Below are 20,716 nucleotides of genomic sequence, written 5' to 3' on the forward strand. Positions count from 1 at the left end.
ATAATTGGTGGACAAGTGGAGCTCGACCGCGGAGAGAGAGGCGGGAAGAGAGGAGACAAAAGTCAGAGCGTGAGTGATGCTGAGAGCAGGCGCGTCAGCGTGGAGACGTGGATTTATCTGTGACGTAAGACGCATGGCGGCAGACCCCCAGGAGTCCTGCTCCAAAATATGAAAGAAAAACACGGCGGCTGGCAGAAGACAAAAATAGGAGCAAAGCCACAATAAAAATAGTCCACAAACGGATTCCATTAAGAACGAAAGTCTTCCATTAAAGTTTCAGAGGGGCTTTCCCCCCACAGCGAGGAAACGCCGATTGAGCGGTCGTCCAAAAATGACATTCATCTAAAACTTCAATCATCACCAAGTAATGATGGCAGGAAACACGCTGACTGCGTTTCAGTTCTGTACTCCACAACAAGGAAAGATTTCAATTCAAAGCATCAACACACTGTTTATTATTTCATTCATTTCCCAAAAATATCCACCAGCATTCACACCCCAGCGCTTTGTCACGTCCTCGTGCGTCTCTTCCACTTTCCCTTTGGTGTCTGAGGCCGGCATGCCAAGCCTTAACGTGTGATTAACGTCAAAAACCAGCTGACGTTTAGGCACAGAAGCTGGTTTGGGTTAGGAAAAGACGGGGGACGCGTCTCCTGGGTGAAGCTCAGCCCTCCACCCCTCGTTGGGACTTTGTTGCTTTGTAAACTACGTCACACTGTGCAGTTGTTCTGAGAGTCTGATATTTTTGCAGTTGTGTTTGCATTGGAGGTGCATTAAAGCGTCTCATCCTGACGCAGGTTACATCTGATGATATTTTTCCCTCATGCCAAGGCAATGTTATTAAAATGCTTCCCTTCTACAATAAGCACATGATGGTACGGGTTAGAAAAAGGCAAAGATTCACTTAAACTTTGGTCTCCTGCCTGAAAGTTGGACTTCGGCTCGAAGGGAACAAAATGCTTTAATGTGACACAGAACTCTGGCATCGCACATAAACTGTGAGCTGAAGATTTGTCCCACATGAACCTGAATCACACTTCCTGAATGTGATGGAACCCCCCAGTTTTCCTTAAAATCATTTCTGGCTAATCACATGAGCAGACAGGCTCCCCGTCAGTTCGTTTCTCCTGCAGGGACAGTAACAGAACCAACAGAGGTCCAATCTAAAATCCTTCCACACACATTCATTATCAGATAAATTAGTCTGCCTGCTTGCTAGCTGCCAACACACACACACACACACACACACACACACACACGCTCGCCCTGTGAGTCTGTTGTTTCGATGCTGAATCGTCACAGCCACCATGCAGCAGCAGCGACGGCATGGTGTTCCTAATGATTCAGCCATGATTCATTCAGATGAGCAGAACAGAAGACACACATGAAATCCAGACGGCCATGAGCTGCTATGTAGTCTGATGCAGCAAGTCAATGTGTCGGGTATCCAGTGCACGTTTGTCCAGGGTGACGGAGCTTTGAAAACATAAAGATGGACATTTGGGTGCATAAAATGACAGCGGCGGTGCCTCAGCCTCTGAGAGGCGTTGAGGCTGGATTGGTTCACTCATCGGGTTGTCGTTGGTGTTTTCCTGTTGCTCAGCGGTGTCGCCTGGCCGGCTGTTCGGCTGCTGTCAGCTCGTGTCTGTTGCGTTGGATTGCGTGGCTGAAAATGATCAGCTTTTGATTTCAGATCTCCGGCTTTCTTCTTCTTCTCTCTGTGGCCTCCTCACAGGTTTGAAGTGGGCGAGGTGCCGATCGGGAATCTGATGACTTTTGGTGGGCTGATAGGTCACTGTCAAAGAAATCTGATGAAAGCACAGCCGCACAGCCCTGCTGAATCACATTAACAGAGTTTTGACCGTTAAACTCTTCAGAAATGACAACTAAAGATTACATATTTAGTTCATGCATATTTAGTCCTTAATTAATATCAATGTTTTGAGAAATACAGTTTTCAGGGGATTATAAGAGTTACTGACAGATTTCTTGAAGTTTGGGGACTCGCTGAAGGAGAAAAGTTTTAAAGTTCCTGAGTTCCGGGTTGCACCTAAACTGTACGCAGTTATTTTCCATCTGTGACAAAAAGAAAGAGTAATAAAAGAGAATACAGAGAAAACATCACAGTAACCACATGAGAGTGTGAAGTGAATCTAATTTAGGTTATAATTCCCTCCCATTTGTGTGTGTGTGTGTGTGTGTGGTGTCAGTGAAAACCCCTTGAAGGTTCATTCTGCAGTAAAATGAAACGATTCATTTCATTTTAATCTAAATGCCTGTTGAGTATAACGTCTCATTTGCACATTCCACCTTAAACCAAGCAGCATTTGCATTCCCCCTCAAGTTAAACCAGTCACGTTTTCATTTCCCCCCAGCCAGCCAATCAGTTCTGCTGTCTGAGCCTCCACTCAAGTGGATAATGAGCTTCCAGCCAATCACATCGTGCCTGCGAGCGGAGGCTGGCACGTGATAGGATGCCGGCTGTGGAAGTCTTTTCCATTCATGACGCAGCTGTGGTCTGTGGTTAGTCGAACATGAAGCCTTTTAAATCGGTTTGAACCAATCAGAGGCCAGAAATGTTCGGCTATTGGTGACAATTTGATGTTCAGCAGTAAATCATCCTTAAGAAATTTGAAATTGTGTGACATAATCAGTTCATTTCAGTGGAACAGCAGCTCACCCAAACATGACCCGACCCATTTAGGAGGACCGACCCACCCCACAGTGTGAGCAGTCCTCAGCTTGGTGGTCCTGTGAGCGCTGATGTCAAACACAGACACTCCGTCCTGTTTTCTCCAGAGCCAAGCAGGAGACCGAAACCCCTGCACCAGATCCAGACAGTGTGATCGATAAGAACACATTTCCCAATTCTGGTGTGTGTCACAGTGAGAAAGCGTGCAAAACTAAATACACAACAGTTCAGCGACAGCGATGAATTGTGTGAGACTTTGATGGCGGTACTCTAACGATCCCACGAGTCCACTTGAGCTCCTGACGTTCTTTTAAAGACCTCTTAAAGAGGATGATAGTTTGATGAAAACAAGCCGCTGTGTTGACGATCGTGTGTTCAGGCTGTTTGCTGCCTCAGAGGACACTTCGTCTCCGACCTACAAACTGTTACTATAAACTTGGAACGTGGCTGATGACTCAGGCGTCGCCACAGACGGTTTGTGCTGTCGCTCTGACAGCTGCTGCTCGGATGATGGATCGGGTCTGAACTGTGAGAGCAGCCTGACATCACAACATGATGTGATGAATTATATCTGAGCCTCGAAGCCGATACAGACGCCCCGAGTCCAGAACCGGTCCTTCGGTTCTCAGCCAGGCCACATTATGTGTCCCACTTTTAAACTGTAAAAGTATCAAGAATTTCTTCTCATTACTGCAGTTTGTTTCAGACATGATGATGTGTGTTTGTGAAAAGTCTGATTCAGGACTGACTTTTCCCTGACACCGATAAGCAAAACGGCTGTCAGACGTCTGGTTATGTTTTCCTCACTTCATGACATTTCTGAGTTTAATATTCAGCGTCACTTATTTATATTTAAATGAAGTTGACACAAACTGCAGGCGGCCATGTTTGTATCCTGCTGTGTGTGATGCACTGAAGTCAGAAATGACACAACTCTCATTTCAGACTTCACACCTGTGACAGGAAACAGCCAGAGGACGCACGTGGATTGTTTAACGGACACATTAATACAGACTGGCCGGAACAACGAGGTACGACTCTGTCTCTCTGTTAAAGAAGAGACTGAAGGGATGATGATTAGAGCAAGCGAGGAACATCTGCAGACAGATGTGTGAGGGTTTGGGACTTGTGACTTCTGAGACACACGGTGAGAGTTTTCTCTTTGTGTCTCACCGTCTCCGTCTCTTTCTGTCCTCGTGTTTGACGGCGCTGCGCCACAAGCTAACTGAACAATCAGCCAATAAAGCTCCAGCTCCACGTGGTCACTTATGTGTTAAAGGGTAACTTTTCAATCTGGACCCTCTTTCCCCAGCAGTTTTTGAAATTGGTCGAGTATCAAGGGAGACCACGGCAGCCGGCAGCCGTGAAACGGGCTGCAGACCCGCCGAGCAATCACAGACCGTTAGTTTACGTCCAGACGAAGTGCTTGTTTTCACCACTGACAGGCTGAGATTGTTATGTCAAGTGTCTGACAACTTTACAGAGAGGATCCCTGCAGGGAAGCAAAAGGATTTTCTCTAAGACGTGGGAAAACAGAGTCCAGGTTGAAAAATATGGAAGGTTCTCTGAACTACTGATGTGTTCAAACAGTCTTCAAATTTCACAAATTTTAAGATTTTATTTTGATTAAGTGCCTCTTTTTTCTGAGGTTGTGTTTTTTGTTTTTTTAGTTGCAGAGTCCACCACAGCGTTTCCTGTTTACGTCTTTGATATCAGCGTCGGTGTTCGCTGTTCACTCTCCTACAGACATATCAGAACTGGTTTAAGTTACGAGTAACTCGGCGTTCATTACTGCTGCTGCTTCACATTAAAAGCATGATGAAATACAGGGCAGCTTTTATTATGAAGGAGCAACATGAAATGCAACGTATCAGACACTGATGTTTACACATCCTCAATGACACAGCGAGTTTATTACTTTTTAAAATGCAACATATGAGGGCTGAAGTGTGTGCTCTGAGTGCTGAGTTGAGAAGCAAATTTACATTTTAATGCAGCACAGCTGAATATTAGAACGAATCTCCCGCCGCTTTCATAACGCAGAAACTTCAGTACTCCAGCCTTCAGGCAGCACACACGTCTGCATACCTCACAGCCTTTAACTCAGTGGGTTTTCATGGCTGCCTTCGCTCTGCCACAGAGGTGCATGCTGGGTAGAAAAGGCCGCCAGGTAGTCGGTCATGACGTGTGTTCATACCTGATTAACTTTCAGTTCGGCTTTCAAACATAAAAATCAAAGATCAGAGTGAGATCAGCGCTCTGCTGCGAGGCCCTAAAGACCAGACGTCTGAATTATTTCTGTAATGAGGGTTCATCTTGACTCACAAGTTAATGTTTGTATTGTCATATAAAGTAATTTAGCCTAACCGCCAGTCTGTTTCAGTGGTTTCCAACCTCTCGTGAGCAGACAGTGAAGGTCGGCGTCTTCGCGGGTAAAGACGAATCCACCTTTAAGACGGTAAACTCCTGTGGGAGCTTTTCTTTTGGAAGCTCCAGCTCAGCTCAAAGTCCTGCTGTGCATTGATTTCACTGAATGTTTGGTGTGAACTCGCAACACGTTCTCAGTCCCAGCTCATCAGACACAGCATCAAACAGGAAGTGGGACAAAATGTGTCTGTCCTGAATGTGCTTCCTGAGGACATCAAACACCCCCCCCCCCCCCCCCCCCCCCCCGCACACACACACACACTCAGTGAGCAGTTTGCAGAGACAGGATGGAAGACAGAAGGAGAGAAGATGCTCAGACGCAGCTTATACACTGCTGTGTGTGTGTGTCTGTCTGTGTGTGTGTGTGTGTGTGTTTTACCTTGCTGTCGTACCCGCCATCGGGCGCGTCAGCAGTAACCTGCAGCTGATGAGACGACTGACTGTGCTGTGATGTCACTCTGCTCAGATGACTGACAGCCTCAGACTGGCTGTCGTCCGTGTGGAGAAAGTAAAACAAAATGCACAAACTGAGAGTAAAAGTGTCGCCTGAAGGTTTAGTCAGAGGAGGAACACAAACCGGGTTGTGCACCTCGTTTCATTAAGATCACATTATTGTCACAGACAAATTCTGTGAGAAAATGAAAACAAAAAGCTACCAGATGGACTCTTGTTCCCATCATCTAAATGTTTATCGGTGGTGGAGTTAAAGTGCAGAGTTTGACTGAGGACTCTGGCTGCTGTAGCACTGACGGAGGTGCTGCAGGTTCTGGTTTTAACTCAAGGAACTGAACTTCCTTTCACTCACTTACCGAAGAGAAACACCCATCATTATTTTTAATATTAGGCTTTTGTTAAAGTGAGAAAGCTCATTTTCACCATCTCACCTCCTCTCTTTCATCCTTTTTAATCAAGTGTCTTCTTCCTGAAAAGAAAGCCAGTTTCTGCTCCTCCTCTTTTTTATTTTCCCTTTTCGCTTTGGGAACTGAAAAGAGGCCGACTTCTGCATTAACTTTCTGCCCTCTGGATTTTAGCTCAGGTTTGGCCTTCACCACCTGAGGAAAACATGCAGCAGCTCTGGTGTTTCATTTGGAGTTTGTGTTCAGGCTTCACAGGTCAAAGCTGAGCAAAGTTTAGACATTTTCAGGAGGAAGCGCTGAAACAGGAAATGTGATCAGCCAGTGCAGCTTGGCTCTTCATGGTCTAAACTCCCCACAGAAATGTAAGAAACTTCAGGCTAAAAGCAAAACGGGGCTCAGGTGCAGCTGACAGATCACTCACTCGCTACAGGCTACGTTTTGTTGCATCATTCAAAGCAGGATGGGAACACGGTCTGCTGAGGCCGCTCGTCAACGTGGAAACCTCACTTTGTGCTTTGTTCTTTACGTTGAGTTGACCTCAGCCTTCAGCGCATTGCAACAGCTTTTACTTAAACTTTCATTTTTACTTGACTTTTTGTTTTCTCCAGAGAGATTACTCTGCTTTTGCTGACATTTAATTACTTTCGTGCTGGTCCATTAAATATTTACTGAAGGTAAATTGCACCTTCATCTTCTCTCCTCCTCCTCTTCCTCCTCGCTTCACTTCCTGTTGCTCTCTTGCGTCTTCTCTGTCCTCATTCGACTCCATCGCTCGTCTTCTCCCTCCGTGTCTTTCCTGTCTGTCTGCCTCCCTCTTTCTCATACAGATATATGTAGAATTATTTCTGAAGACTCCATATATCCATGCTGTGGGGATAAAGAGATTCTTTGGCAGGTTGTTAAAATGACTCATGACTTTAATTTTAACCCAAAATGGGATCTGCTCTGATGCCAGCAGTCATTCTGTCAGAGTGGCCGCCGCTTTTTGCTCTAATGGTGGAATCTCACTGACTGGGAGTTTATTAATGAAGGGACACGATCAGAGCGCGCTGAAAAGCCGTAATATCTTGTTGTGTGTGGTTTTCAGACTTGTTGGCGGTGCCCAAGCATCCCTACGCCGCCATGGAGAACTGGGGGCTGAGCGTCTTCGTGGAGCAGAAGATCCTATTGGACGCCGAGGTGTCGTCGTCATCCTATCAGATGGAGCTGACCATGGTGGTCGTCCATGAAATCTGCCACCAGGTACAGAAAGTTAATCCACTTTACCAGCAGCACATCCAGCTGACCTCTGACAGTCCAACCCCGACAGTTTGTGTAGTGCCAGTTTGGACACTCGTTCCTCCTGGTCCCTTTACGCTTAGATTCTTCATTTTTGTTTCATTTTTGTTAACAACCTTTAAGACACTGGTGCACCTTTGGCATGTGGAGTCTGTGTCGCTTTACGGTGCTGCGGTGCCATTTTCTGAAGGTACGTGTCGGTTTCTACGGAGGCCTGAAGAGACCAGTGAGGTGGTCATTTTTCCACGTTTTCTTTTTCTTCATCTGCAAAAAGAGGAATCTTTTGGCACGTGAAAGCCTCTCGCCGTGAACTTGTTGTTGTAATACTCCTTTCTGCCACAAGAGGCAGAAGTTCAGCACTGCTGCAAGTTTACAGGACTAAAAAGATTTATGTGTTCTTCCAGGCGACTTTTAATTTCTCCATACACTCTAAACACAAAGTACATACTGCATGACCTGCTAACAGATGTCATATTCAGTCATACACGTATTTCATGCCATCCATCTCCAAAAGTGCTTTGATTCAGAACTGCAGGCTCTCAGCAGCAATGACAGAAGTAAATAATACTTGTTTACCTCTCTGAGTGCTTTCTAGTCATTTTTCCTGACGTGGTGATAACGATGCTGCTCAGGATTCAGCTCTCAGGCCCGTCAAGACACCAGCAAGGAGCTTTAAATAATGTTTGTGAGGTAAAAATGTTCCCCAGCAGCAGCTAAATTTGTTGATAGTATGTTATCTGGCAGAGACTAAAACATGCTGTCACCGAGCCCAAACCTGCTGCTGTGAAATTATTGACGCTCACATTTTCACATTTAGCTGCATGTTATTCTGAAATTAAGTGGAGAAAAAAAATGAATAGTAAACCATGACATGAGACCCAGCGTGGGAAAAAGACTGGCTTTTCCGTTAACAGATGCAAATGATCTGGTTGTAAACAGACTGAACGTGACAGAAGTCAAAACAGCTTCAACTGCACCACCAATGAGCTGCGCGTGTGTGTGTGTGTGTGTGTGTGTGTGTGTGTGTGTGTGTAACAAAGCTCCTCGGGCAACAACAGCAGCAGAGGAGATGATCCTGTTTTTACAGTACGACATCGAATACGTGACAAGCAGACAAACACGATGAAGCAGAAGAAAATTTAAAGGTTTCAGTCACTAAAGAGAGAAGGAGGGAACGCGAGCGGGCGTAAATGATACAGACAGACGTAAAAGGAGAAGGAGAGAGAGAGAGAGATGGAGAGAGAGATGGAGAGAGAGATGGAGAGAGAGAGAGAGAGAGAGATGGAGAGAGAGAGATGGAGAGAGAGAGAGAGAGAGAGAGAGAGAGATAGAGAGAGAGATGGAGAGAGAGAGAGAGAGAGAGATGGAGAGAGAGAGAGAGCGAGAGAGATGGAGAGAGAGAGAGAGAGAGAGAGAGAGATGGAGAGAGAGAGAGAGAGACAGAGATGGAGAGAGAGAGATGGAGAGAGAGAGAGAGAGAGAGAGATGGAGAGAGAGAGATGGAGAGAGAGAGAGAGAGAGAGAGAGAGATAGAGAGAGAGAGAGAGAGAGAGAGAGATGGAGAGAGAGAGAGAGAGATAGAGAGAGAGAGAGAGAGAGATGGAGAGAGAGAGAAAGAGAGAGATGGAGGAAACAAAGTGGAGGAGAGGCAGAACGGAGATGACATCCGTTCAAGGAGAGTAAGAGATACAAAAAGATGAACAGAGACAGAAAGAGAGCACGACGCTGTGGAAAACATCCGAGGGCTTCATTCGCTTTCTGCTGGTGCGGATTAAAACGCTGGAACAGACTCAGCATCCGAACTACATGAGCAGTGATTCATCATTAGTTCGGTTATGTTTGTTGCTCTGTCATAAAACAATAAAACACTAAGAAACTCTCTGTGTGTGGCTGTATGCTTCCTGTATGAGTCAGGTGACTCAAGTCAACAGCCTGCTCTGCTCAGCTGCTCTAGAACGTCTTTGTACACCAATGGACACAGACAAAGCAAAGTGTTGACGTCTGATTTTAGTAATTTGGGTGAACTGGTCCTTTAACCGTCCAGCCCAGCTCAAGCCGTCGTGCTTTATGGGATCATTTTGATGAAGGCTGGGTGTAAATATTGCGATGCCTTTGGCTGACTGAGGATGTGTCCTCAGACTCCCATTTCTCTGTGCTGAGTGTGGATGAACGTTAGCTTCAGGCGACTGCGGCTGCGGAGCAGAAAAACATGCTGTATAACTAACAACGTTAGCCTTTAGAGTGCGGTGCTCTGCACTATATTAAGTCATAAATATTACCGGACGCGTCATAAAAATGTAGTTATGGTGTTTTTGTCTGCCTTTGACTCGCTGTTACTTTTGTTTTTGTGGGTTTGTGCATCTTGGCTCATCTGCTTTGTTATTTCAGAGGGGAGAGTGAGAGGAAGATGATGAAGTGATGTTTTGTCTGCCGCTTTGCACCTCATTTCACCCTCAAGCCATTTATTTCTGTCTCGCACACAAACACACAAACACTCAGTTGTTTGAGACAGACTTTTCTCGTAAAACCTGCTTGGAGAATAGTTGGCTGTGATAGAATTTAAAGTTGTGTTGATGCGCTGCTGCTGCTGTCAGGCTCAGAGTGCGTAAAGCGTACGCTGCTGCTGTGTCTGCTGTTCTCAGGTGAGCAGATGGAGAACATGTGGACTGAAATGTGAGCAGGCAGACTGAGGGAGACACAGACGGAGTCGTACAGTTCAGACGGTGAAATAAACTCAGCTCGGGTTTAAAACCACGAAGTCCGCGTCAAAGGGCCACGGCTGCAGTACCACCAGAGGCCACTAGGAGGTGCCTTTAAATGAACTCCTCCCTGGACATTTTTTAGCATCATATTTTAGCTTTTAGCCCAACAAACGTACACACACACACACACACACACAGAGAGAGAGAGAGAGAGAGAGAGAGAGTGGTGTTTGCCAGGAGATGCTCTGAGTTTATTCCTATCAGCTGTCTGTTAATTAAAAGAGACAAACGAAAACACTGGGACGAGATACAGGAAAACAGATTTACTCTCTTCATCTGGTGAGCTCTCTGCCTCTCATTAATTCAGCCATATGCAGGAGAAAATAGCACAGTATGTATTCTGGCTGGCTGACAGCAGAGTCAGCACACACGTTTGTATCATTGCACTTGTGAGGATTCCCAGAGGACAAACTGCATCGTTTTAATTACCTCCTAAACTTTACCAGTTTGTGACGTCAGCTACCAATCCAACATCACCAAAACCCACTCTGACCTGGACCCTGAACCCGTCTGAGAGATTTCAGTCTGGATGTCATCAGCCCCCGTCAGATACTTCACTCACACTGTGAGTGTGCTGAGTCTTTCACCTGAGTGGAAGTTCACTGTGAGCCATCCTGGCTTTGGCCATTTCATTAACTGCAAGATTATGAGTGAATTTCCGCTCAAGCTGCTCAAGTACGATATCTGCAAAGACTTGTCCACCAGTACAACTTAATCATGTGGTCTTCTCAAGACTTTAAGGTCTGAATTGTTTTGTTATACTCTGGGTTATACTGGGGAAAATTTACCCATAGGACTCCATGTTTCAGCTTGTCTGATTGTTAGCAACGTTGGCGGTCTGTTCGTCTCATCATCAGCAGTCCTTGGAGAAGTTTAAGAAGGTGTGGGAAAGTTCTTATGGCAGATGCAAGGTCTTCAAAGAGCTTTCAGAGGTCCTTGAATGAGTTTCAGGAGTTCTTGTGGGGGTGTCAGTGGTCTTTGAGGACTTCATTAGGAGACCCCAAGAGATCTTAAAGTGAGTTTGATGATCTTCATCGGCTTTTAGTCTGAGAAGGAGAGTCTGAGAAGTCAGAAGCAGCTGAATTTGCTGTTGTACGGCTGCAGACATTTGGCCTCCCATCCAAGAGGCTTCTTCGTTCCTCTAACGAGTGGGCGGTCCTAGACCTTTCAAGCTCTTTGGACAGTTTTTTGAGGTCATAATCAGTCGCCTGGAGGAATCTTCACGAACACTTTGAGGCGAATCCAACGGCCTCCTAGTTTTTTGCACTTTGAAAGTCAGCAGTGAAGATGAGTGACAGCCCAGTAAGTGGTGAGCACTTCCAATTAGTACGAGGAGTCCTGCTGACATGTGAGAGGAAGATAGAGCTGTCAGTCATCTGTTTCACATCCTGCTGGAAACAAAGCTAGCAGCATACTCGTGTCTTCATCAGCTTTCTGAAGTAATCTTCTTAGCTGATTTCAGTTGTTACTGGTGCAGAGAAGCAGCGTTTCTGCCAAAGCTAACAAAGAAAGTAAGAACAGAGGATTTGAGTTTAAAGGCCTAACGTGACGAAACGAGACTCGAGTTGCTGTGAGGATTTGAAAAAGCGTCTGCGGTTGGTGTTGATGGATGTGCGAGGTGTGACCTTCCTGTTCGCCTCCCTGTAACAGAAACGCTCAGCGGCTTCAAGCTTTCTGTCTCGGCTCATCTTGATACACCTGCTGCTGCCTGGATAAACGAGTCCCAACACAAGGCTGTTCATGATTCCAGGTAGCTCGGGAACATGAAGTGGAAATAACAAAAAGAGGTTTGGTTGTTAAAACACACAAGGCACTTTTCATACATTGCTTGTATGAAAAGTGAAGAGGCACAACAAAATGATTTGAAATGCTGTATACAGGCCTGTCTGCAAACACACACACACACACACACACACACACACACACACAGTCTGCGTATGTGTGCTGAAGCTGTCAGGCTGTTTATTTTTCTCTGCAGTGTTTTGGTTCAAAGTGGATAATTTATTACTGCAGACCATGTTTGCATAGAGTTCATTAGAATACAAGGAGCCATAAATCATCTCATTGTTCTCTCTGTCTCTGCCTGTCTCACTCCTTCTCTTTCTCTTTCTTCTTGCTTCAGCTCTGTCTGTGTTTTATTGTGTCTGACTCAGGCTGGTGCTCAGCTCTCCGTCTCCATCACTTCAGTCGCTTGTTTCTGCTCTGACCTGCGAGCTGATGTTGTTCAAGTGGGAGTTCGAAAAAGATCATCTGAAAGTCGAGAAGCTGTCGTCTTTTGTTCGGTCCGCCTCTTTTCGTAGACCAGAGAAAACATTTAGTGGCCCTGACTGCCCGTAAGCCGCCGCTGCGCCGTCGGTGGGCGTCTGCGGCCCGAACTTCTCGACGGCTTTTCTAACTAGATAAGCATGTGGATTCTCAGGCTGGGAACCACAGCTTTAAAATAATAAAAATAGTCATTCAACTAATTTTTTTGTCACATTTTATTTAGCGCACTTGATTTGTAATACATGCGTGCAACACGTTTGAGATTATTACATAAAACAAAATGGGGTAACATTTGTGAAACTTTTAGTGTGAAGAAAAGTACTGAGAGAAAAATTTTGCTCGGATGCTTTATTAACGTGGACACAAACGTGTGCTCACAGGCTGCTCTGAAGGGTTTAATCAATGGTACTCTGTGAGAGGAATGCAGTTAAATTCAGCTCTGTGTGTGTGTGTGTGTGTGTGTGTGTGTGTGTGTGTGTGTTGCACCCTCTTGCTCATGTCCGAAACTAATTAACAGACGATAAACAAACATCTAACACCCCGAGTGTGTGTCTGTCTGTGTGTGAAGCTTATTAGTGAGGCTGAACACACACACACACACACACACACACACACACACACACACACACACATACCTTGAACAGCCATAATGAACCACGGTCACAGTGCTGCTGCAGTTCAGTTACTCCATCTAAGTGTGTGAGCTGTGTGTGAATACCAAAGACAGAACTGAGAACTCATAGTGTGTGTGTTTAAATGTGATGTGATAACCTCCAGTTCGATTGTTCAGAAATCACATTAACCACAACGCTGAGTGTTAGACTGCGTGGACGGGCCTCGCCACGACCCCATTCAGAAGCCTGAGGTGTCGTCACACACACACGCACACACACATACACACACACACACACACCGCCCTGCTGCCTCAAATACTGACGTGGATTAATCCGCCGCTGAAAATAGTCCCCAGCGAATGCGTTGTTTCCTCCAGTTTGTTTGATAGAAACTGCAGAAAGAGAAAAATAGTCGGCCTCATCGTTTAAATAATATTTGTGTCATATTTTATTTAAAATCATCATTTATTTATGTTGATGTGGACTATCATCTGTATGATATTTAGCACTCAGTGTTTGTTTCTATTTTTGCACACACACTGACACACACACACACACACACACACACACACACACACACATTGAGATGTGTAGTTTTGGTGTTGTGAACCAAAGGTTGCATTGTTGTTACAGATTGGTTTTGCCAGACAGTTTTATAAAGCAATTTAAACCTCACACACACACACACACACACACACACACACAGTGATTAATGGAAGGGCAGCAGGACTGTCAGGAGAACAAGAATATAAAGAGAAACGATCAGAGTCACACAGCTGACTACACTAACTGTCTGTCTGACAAACTGTCTCTCTGCTCAAATCCGTCTTTGTGTCTCATCTGTTACTTCCTGCTCCTCCTCCTCCTCCTCCTCCTCCTCCTCCTCCCCCTCCTCCAGGTGAAAGACCAGGAAAATCTCGGGTGCGTTTTAGATTAATTACTCTTATTTTACAAAAGTGCCAAACTGTAAGACATGTTCAAGTTTCCTGCTACTCGAAAGCTCAGATGTCAGAGCTTCCTGCCTGCATGTGAAGGCACCACAAGTTTTTTGGGGTTTTTTTTGGCTGATTTGCACTTTAAGCAGAATCATCAGTGACTGATATTTTAAAATTTATTTTCTATAATCAGTTTTGACGGTCGGAATCAATCAGACTGTCAGAGTTTTGAACATCGTTTGAAGTCAGTGATTTAGTCTTGTTATTCACTGCAGAGAAATACTGAAAGTGAAATGATTACTGCTCAATCTAAAGCCCAAGACAGGCAGTCATCCCATCTGAACTGTCCTGGGTTCATCTGGTGCCCCGAGGCTTTGAGCGTGTTCACATGGGCCCAGTCCAACCCAGAATCATGTTAGTCACTGTGGATCCAACTGGTCTGCAGCTCTGCAGGTGTTGTCCCTCTGCAGGCTGATCCATCCGGTACAGTCGCCAGGTAGGTCCTCATCCCAGGTGTAACTGGTCCAGGTCCAGCTGGCCCAGAAGTCAGAAGCAAGGTGTTTAGCTCACGTTGAACTGGTCCAGAACTCTGCAAACAGGTTCTGTCAGTCTGAATGCGTGGCTTCCCGCCCGGGGCTGTTCGGTATCCCCAGCTCGAACCGGTCTATGGTTTGTTTTTGACTCTGCAGCGCTGGCTGTTATCCAAAATCCAGTGGCAAAACCTACCAGCAGTTGGCCTCCGTTAAATCCCAACCCGATAGTCACACAAAGATAAATTAAGCATGAGGTTTGAGAGTTTGTTTTGCAGCTGTTGTTGGTGCTTTTAATTTGAGATTCAGCCAGTCAGGGTTGAAGACGCTCTGACAGTCGTTAGAGTTTCACAGATGTGTGAATGTAAACAGCATTCGTGCCAAATGACAACCAAGACCCATTTGGTGTTGGCTGTCATGAGCAGCTCCATTCAAACAGAAAGTGAAAATCAGATTCAGTCCCTGCGCTGAAGAGAAGGATGAATATTTATCAGTGAGGGTCAGACGGAGGGAGGAGAGGAAGAGGAGGATGATCAAAGGCACAGATCTGCTTTGTTGTGGGAGAGCGAGAGACAGAAAGTGAGACAGAGAGACAAAAGGGTGAAGGAAGGGAGGGAAGGAAGGGATAAAGGTGCTGAGGGAAGAGAACGGCAGCTCAGTCTGTCCTGCTGGTCTTAATTCGGTGCGTCACTGCATAATTAGTATGAAAATTAAAGTTATTTTCAGCACACCGGCGAGTGTAATGTGATTTCTAAAAATAAAAAAGTAGCCCATTACACTGCTGTGTCACCGTTAACATGGCTCCCCCGACACTGTTTGTTGTCGCACCAAAGGGTTCCCCCCTGAGGATCCCCGGAGCAAAGCACCGGCAGCACTGCTGCTACAAGTACCACAAGTACTACAAGTACTATATTTAACAAGCTGCTGCCTTAAGTGCATGACGTGCTTTCTGACCGCTGGGGGTTAAACAAACAGACAATGAAACTCAGCCCTGAGATTTCTCGGGGTTCCCCTCTGATTGGCAGTTTAAGGGTAAGCCGGGTGCACCTGGAGAGCAAGGTGTACAGAAGAACTCAGGCCTGGAAAAATACTGCAGTATCTCATGAGAGGGAGGGATGGACACTGTGTTGTTTTCTGCTAAAGAAGGCACACATCAGCTCTGACTGCTCTGTTAGCTTTCGGACTCCAGCGGCTGCTAGCTGCTCCGTGGGTTAGCTGGGCTTCAGCCTGACACCACGAAGGTCAAAAGTCCTGCAGTGGTTTTTGCACAAAGAACACGATTCTGTTTGGTGCTGGTAGTGCTTGAGAGCACTGGAAACAGTGTGTGTGGAGGTGGAGGAGTGGTGATGCTCCGTCTTTTTGGATGGGGGTTGAAGAGGGTTGAACCTGATCGCCCTGTTAGTGATTTGAACAGTTTTTCTGTACAGTATCTTCTGTGTGGAGTCTCATGTCTCATGTTGATGCTCATATGACCTTGATATTACTTGGTAGCTCTCACTGGGTGGGCAGATCTGGTTGGAGCCAGGACCTCCACCCAGACGAGAGTTTGTTTCTGTTCAGCGTCTTCCATATTTCAGTCTCTCTGCTTTCTGACTCGTCATCTTTTCTCCCTGATGTCGGACTTTTCCTCCCTGAATCTTCCGCCTCAGCAGTCTTTTGGTCCGGCGCCCCCGGACCCACGATGTCGATGCGTTACCATGGTGACAGCAGAACCATAGCAACCCGAGTCAACTCCCCCCGGCGAAAATGGTTGACCTGCTGGAGGCTTTTTAATGTTTTAACGAGGCTGGAGGTGCAGGAGAGATGATGAAGACAAGCGAGGAGTCACGTGTTGTAAAAACCACAGAAGCTGTCGTTCTTGATTAATTGAGAAGGAGTAACAGCTATTTTCCATCAAGTCTGTCACCGCCAAAGTAAAAGTCTCTCCGGTGTAAAATGAGTTATATTTTCTATTTGCCAGGAGTCTTGAGCAAGCATGAAAGTGATTGGATGGAGGCTGAAAGCTCACTGACCCACTTCTGACGTGAGGATAAACGGTGGAATCCTTTCAAGCGTGAGAACAAAAAATCAAATGTAAACCGTCATGTTTAATGAAGGTGGAGCTCAGTAGCAGTTTATCCGAAAATCAAAGAGCTGAAAACTGATTTTACTACAGTGGAGAGAGAGTTAATAATTAAACAGAAACCTTTAAAGGAAAAATCTCACTAAATATTGTTACTAAGGGTTCACAGTACAGACCTGATGGGATCTGAACCCATCAGGCCTGTAGTCCACTTCATGGGCAGGTGAAGCAAAGGTCTCCATTCAGTAGTTGTTATCTGTTTCTCCTTCTTGGTGCCACGCAGAATCGCTGTGTGCAGCCTCAGAGAAGTGAAATCCGTCACAGGCAGCCGCGTTGTGTCCGTGGTTGGAGGCGTCGTTGCTGGACGCTAAGTCGTCCTGTTGGGAGGACGTTCAGCTCCTCCTCACTGCGGCCTTTGAAGAGGACCCCCCGAGTCTGTCTGATTAAGGCAGCTGACATGAAATGAATTATCATGTGAATGAAGATTATGTGAGCTTTGTCTCGAGGCTCTGACCTCCACCATCCGTATTCTCTGCCTTCCCGCTAACATTATTATTATTATTAGGATTTTCCATATTGTAATATTAATGTTATTTTGGCCTGCTTTGCGCACATCATCTTCTGCATACCCGTCCATGTTGCTCTTCCTGAGGTTTTGTCCTTTTCCCCCCATGGAAAGTTTTTTGGCTGATTTTTTTGTCTTTCATGTCGTTTTCTGTGCAGACTGTAAAGTCGTCTGAGGCGAGTTTGACTTGAACATTCAGTCTGTGCAAAACAAAATAAACTTATACTTTCATGATAAGCAAATTTCAGTTCTGAAAGTCAAATTTGGAAGTTTTAAAATGGAGGTTTGCAGAGAGACAGAACACACACTGCGCTGCTGAAGTGTACAGCTTCCTGTTGAAGCAGCGACCTCACACACTTCGCCGTGTGAGCACAGCACAAGCTGCACTCGTCTCGAGTGTCTCCACTGCAGCTCCGCCTCGGGGAGTTGAACCGGCGCCTGTTGAGCCAGGCAGCGGCAGCAGCTGAGCAGTCTGCCAGCTCCCACAGGGTGGTCGGTTTGAATCCCTGCCCAGACAACAGACTCGAGCTGCCAGACACAAAGTGGAAGAAGTTTGTGTGCGTGTCTGGACACATTTTTGTGCTTCAGCGCGGCTGCAGGCTTAATGAACCGCAGACTCGGTTAGTTCACAGTCTCTTTCCAAACAGAACAGGTCGAGAGTGGAAAGGCCAGTTTATTTAGTCATTAAAAGATAAAATTCAATAAATACAAGACAAACAACAGCAGTGGAATACGAGTGAATGGCACAGTGAGAGATATGAGTGAATTCAATTTAAATTTTGATTTAATAAAAAGGCAGCAGTAAAAGAAGTGAGAGCTTTAAAAAGTTCCATATTTTCTATTAATTTCTATTCAAATTAATTTGACCTGCAGTAAAATCTATGAATATAAACGTTAAATGTCTTGTTTTAATGAACTTGTGCTCAGGTAAAGCAAAGTTTTGCACAGAAACAATCTGACAGCCCAGCGACGAGCTGAGGCCGCCTCAGTGGTCATTTTTCAGCTCTGAAAGGAGACAACATGGCCGCCCACAGACGCCACGGTCAGCCACAGCTGAGTTCATGGACCACCTGGAGAAACTGCTCTGCACTCACGTCAGGTCTCATAAGCTCTGATGTGTGAACACTTTATCTGCTAAGCTCAGGTGATGGACTCGGTCCACGTTCCCAGTTCACGTGTTTGTGTTTGGGTCACGTGTGCATCAGAGCTCAGGGGGCAGTAAAAAGCAGCTTGGAGGTCGGTGAGAAGGTTACGGTGATCTTTGAGAGTTCGAGCGCTGCGAGTCATAGCACGTCGCACCCGAAACTCGCCGAGTGTCACGTTTCCATCACAGCCAATCAGAGCTGGAGTCGACCCCCGACTACTGCAGAGTCATGTGACCCAGGAGCGACTGCCGATTGTTTCACACTGAAGACAAAAGCCAGATGTTAGCAGGTGTTAGTGAGTGTTTTCTGTCCACTGTGAAGGTGAATAACTGCTGCTCTGAGGATGGAGGTGCTTGCCTGTTTTATAAGGACAAACTCGTGACTTTGGGCTTCGTAATTAAACTCGACTTGTTTCAGCTGCAGGGCAAAATGATCCAAATAGGAGTAAACGCAGCCTCACTTGCTCTTTACTTTGCCATGCAGACTTTGATCAGCTGAAGGACAATTTGATGCAGGAACGCAGGTGAAATATGCACACAAACACACACTCTCACGCACACAGCAGCTTCCTGCAGGCTTTGATGACAGTTTAAAGTGAATTTGGAGGTAAACTTTTTAAGATCGTCAGCCATCCACTCAGCGACCGGAGCTTTGAAGGGAACATTCAGAGTCAGAAACAAAGCTGGCAGGGACGCACATTTGTTCCCAAACGTTACACGCCTTCATTCAAGCTGTGTTGCCAGGAAACAGCCTGAGTCCCAATGCATTACTCCCGTGGCCATTGCAGTCTGGTTTTTATGTGCCGTGCTTTTATTAAACTTCACTAGTTCCTCACCCTGAGGACGCACTGAGACCGTCCAATCAGGTGGCAGCAAGCCCTACCAATGAGCACAAAGCCCGCAGCTCCCTTTGATGAACCAGGCCTGCTTCATCGGGTCGGCTCAGGAGAAACGCTGCTGGTTTGGTGTCAGTCCACCAGGAGGAGCTTCAGCTGGACTCGGTGGTTTTCATTGTCTCCAGTGTCTGCTGGTCCTTTGCTTCGGTCCAGACATTCATGGTCACCAGAGGATAAATCACTTTGGTGTTCAGCAAATTCTCTAAAAATCATAACTTGGGTTTCATCTGGCGCCACCGTCAGGTCAAAGTTGTAATGTGTTCAAAACTTTGGTTTAAGAATAAATTCCTGCAAAACTCCAGAACCTCAGCTGTACTTCGTGTTCAATGCTAATCAGCAAATGTTAGCGTGCTAACATGCAGAACTAAAATGGTAAACGAGCGCTTTTTCATTGTCAGCTCGTTTGGGTGGACGCACACACTGGGGGTTTTCACGTAGTTCAAATGCAACACATTGCATTGTGGGATTGTTAACAGAAAGTGATAATACTCCTTCAAAACTAGCAGAATTTGTTTGCAGGAACTCTCTTCTGATGAAATAATTTTATCGTTTCAGTTAACTTCTTTGTGTTTGTCTCTCAGTGGTTTGGGGATCTGGTGACTCCGGTCTGGTGGGAGGATGTCTGGTTAAAAGAAGGTTTTGCTCATTTCTTCGAGTACGTCGGCACCGACTTCCTCTTCCCCAAGTGGAACATGGTAAGTGAACAGCTTTGATTCACTATAAAGTCTTCGGACATGAACAGACTTTGTCCCTGATTCGGTTTTCAGATTGTTCCTCCCTCCCATCCTCATCAACATTAAACCAGGACTCAAAGATGAGCTGATAACAATCTGGTCTGTCACCAACCGTCATGGTTGGAAACTGCACTTTAGACGTGTATGAAACCTTGGCAAACTGTATGTTAAGTCGACTCACTAGCTTTAGAGATTTTTAAGCACAGGTGCGTCTGCTGCAGCAGGTGAAGCTGAGGGACGTCCGAATGTGCTGTGTGGTAGCTGCACAGCGATTATTTGATGACGGGACTGATTTTTTACTCAAGAGAAACAGAAAATACAGCTTTCAGTTTGGTGTGTCAAAGTGCATTCACATATTCTGAACCTCTGACTGCTCACTCATGAAATGAAATTATTTTTGTCCTTTGATGGTTTCAGGTGAGTCAGAGTTTCAGCTCAAGGCTGCAGTCGATCAGAGTTAAACATTTAAAAATCTCCAGACGCTAAATACAACCCAGACTGAAAACAGAAACTCTGATTTAAAAAGAGAAGAAATGAGATTGTTAAAAACAGACTGTAGAGATTCAGTCACACCTTAAATCTGTTTGTTTTTGTCTCAGTTCAGAAGTGGAGCACTCGTCTGTCCACAGGTCGTTCTGTTGACAGAGAACTTAAACAAAACTCTTTGTGGAGGAAACTGAGGACAGCATGAAAGGGAAACTAAAGGACCAAATGATCGTTTTTCTGGTTTCAGTACGTCCTCCCACATTAATTAACCCGGTGGGAACGTTTAAATATTCCTCGCTGAAGTTCTGTCTGCTGTTCAGCTTCTGCATCTTATTTCTCTTCTGCTGCACAAAACTTTATGTAACTTCTCAACCATTTGGACAAACATACAGCATGTGCATAAGATGAAAGTTAAAACTGGCTTTTGAGGAGGAGGACGTCCTGACTGTGAGCTCACCTCCTGAACTCT

General features: G+C 45.7%; 1 protein-coding gene across 4 annotated transcripts in view; it reads left to right on the top strand.

Moving 5' to 3' along the window:
* LOC124053792 (thyrotropin-releasing hormone-degrading ectoenzyme-like) overlaps positions 1-20,716 on the top strand; it is a 97,392-nt gene that overhangs the window by 43,289 nt on the left and 33,387 nt on the right. For all 4 annotated transcript variants that reach the window (XR_006842231.1, XM_046379287.1, XM_046379285.1 and 1 more), the window contains exons 5-6: positions 7,064-7,218; positions 19,609-19,722. Coding sequence is in view for 3 of the 4 variants with exons in the window: in XM_046379287.1 (XP_046235243.1) it covers positions 7,064-7,218; positions 19,609-19,722 (269 nt within the window). In the remaining variant the exon portion in view is untranslated. The remainder of the gene's footprint in view (positions 1-7,063; positions 7,219-19,608; positions 19,723-20,716) is intronic.

Source organism: Scatophagus argus, chromosome 22 (genome assembly GCF_020382885.2).
Source record: "Scatophagus argus isolate fScaArg1 chromosome 22, fScaArg1.pri, whole genome shotgun sequence".
Lineage (NCBI taxonomy): Eukaryota > Metazoa > Chordata > Actinopteri > Scatophagidae > Scatophagus > Scatophagus argus.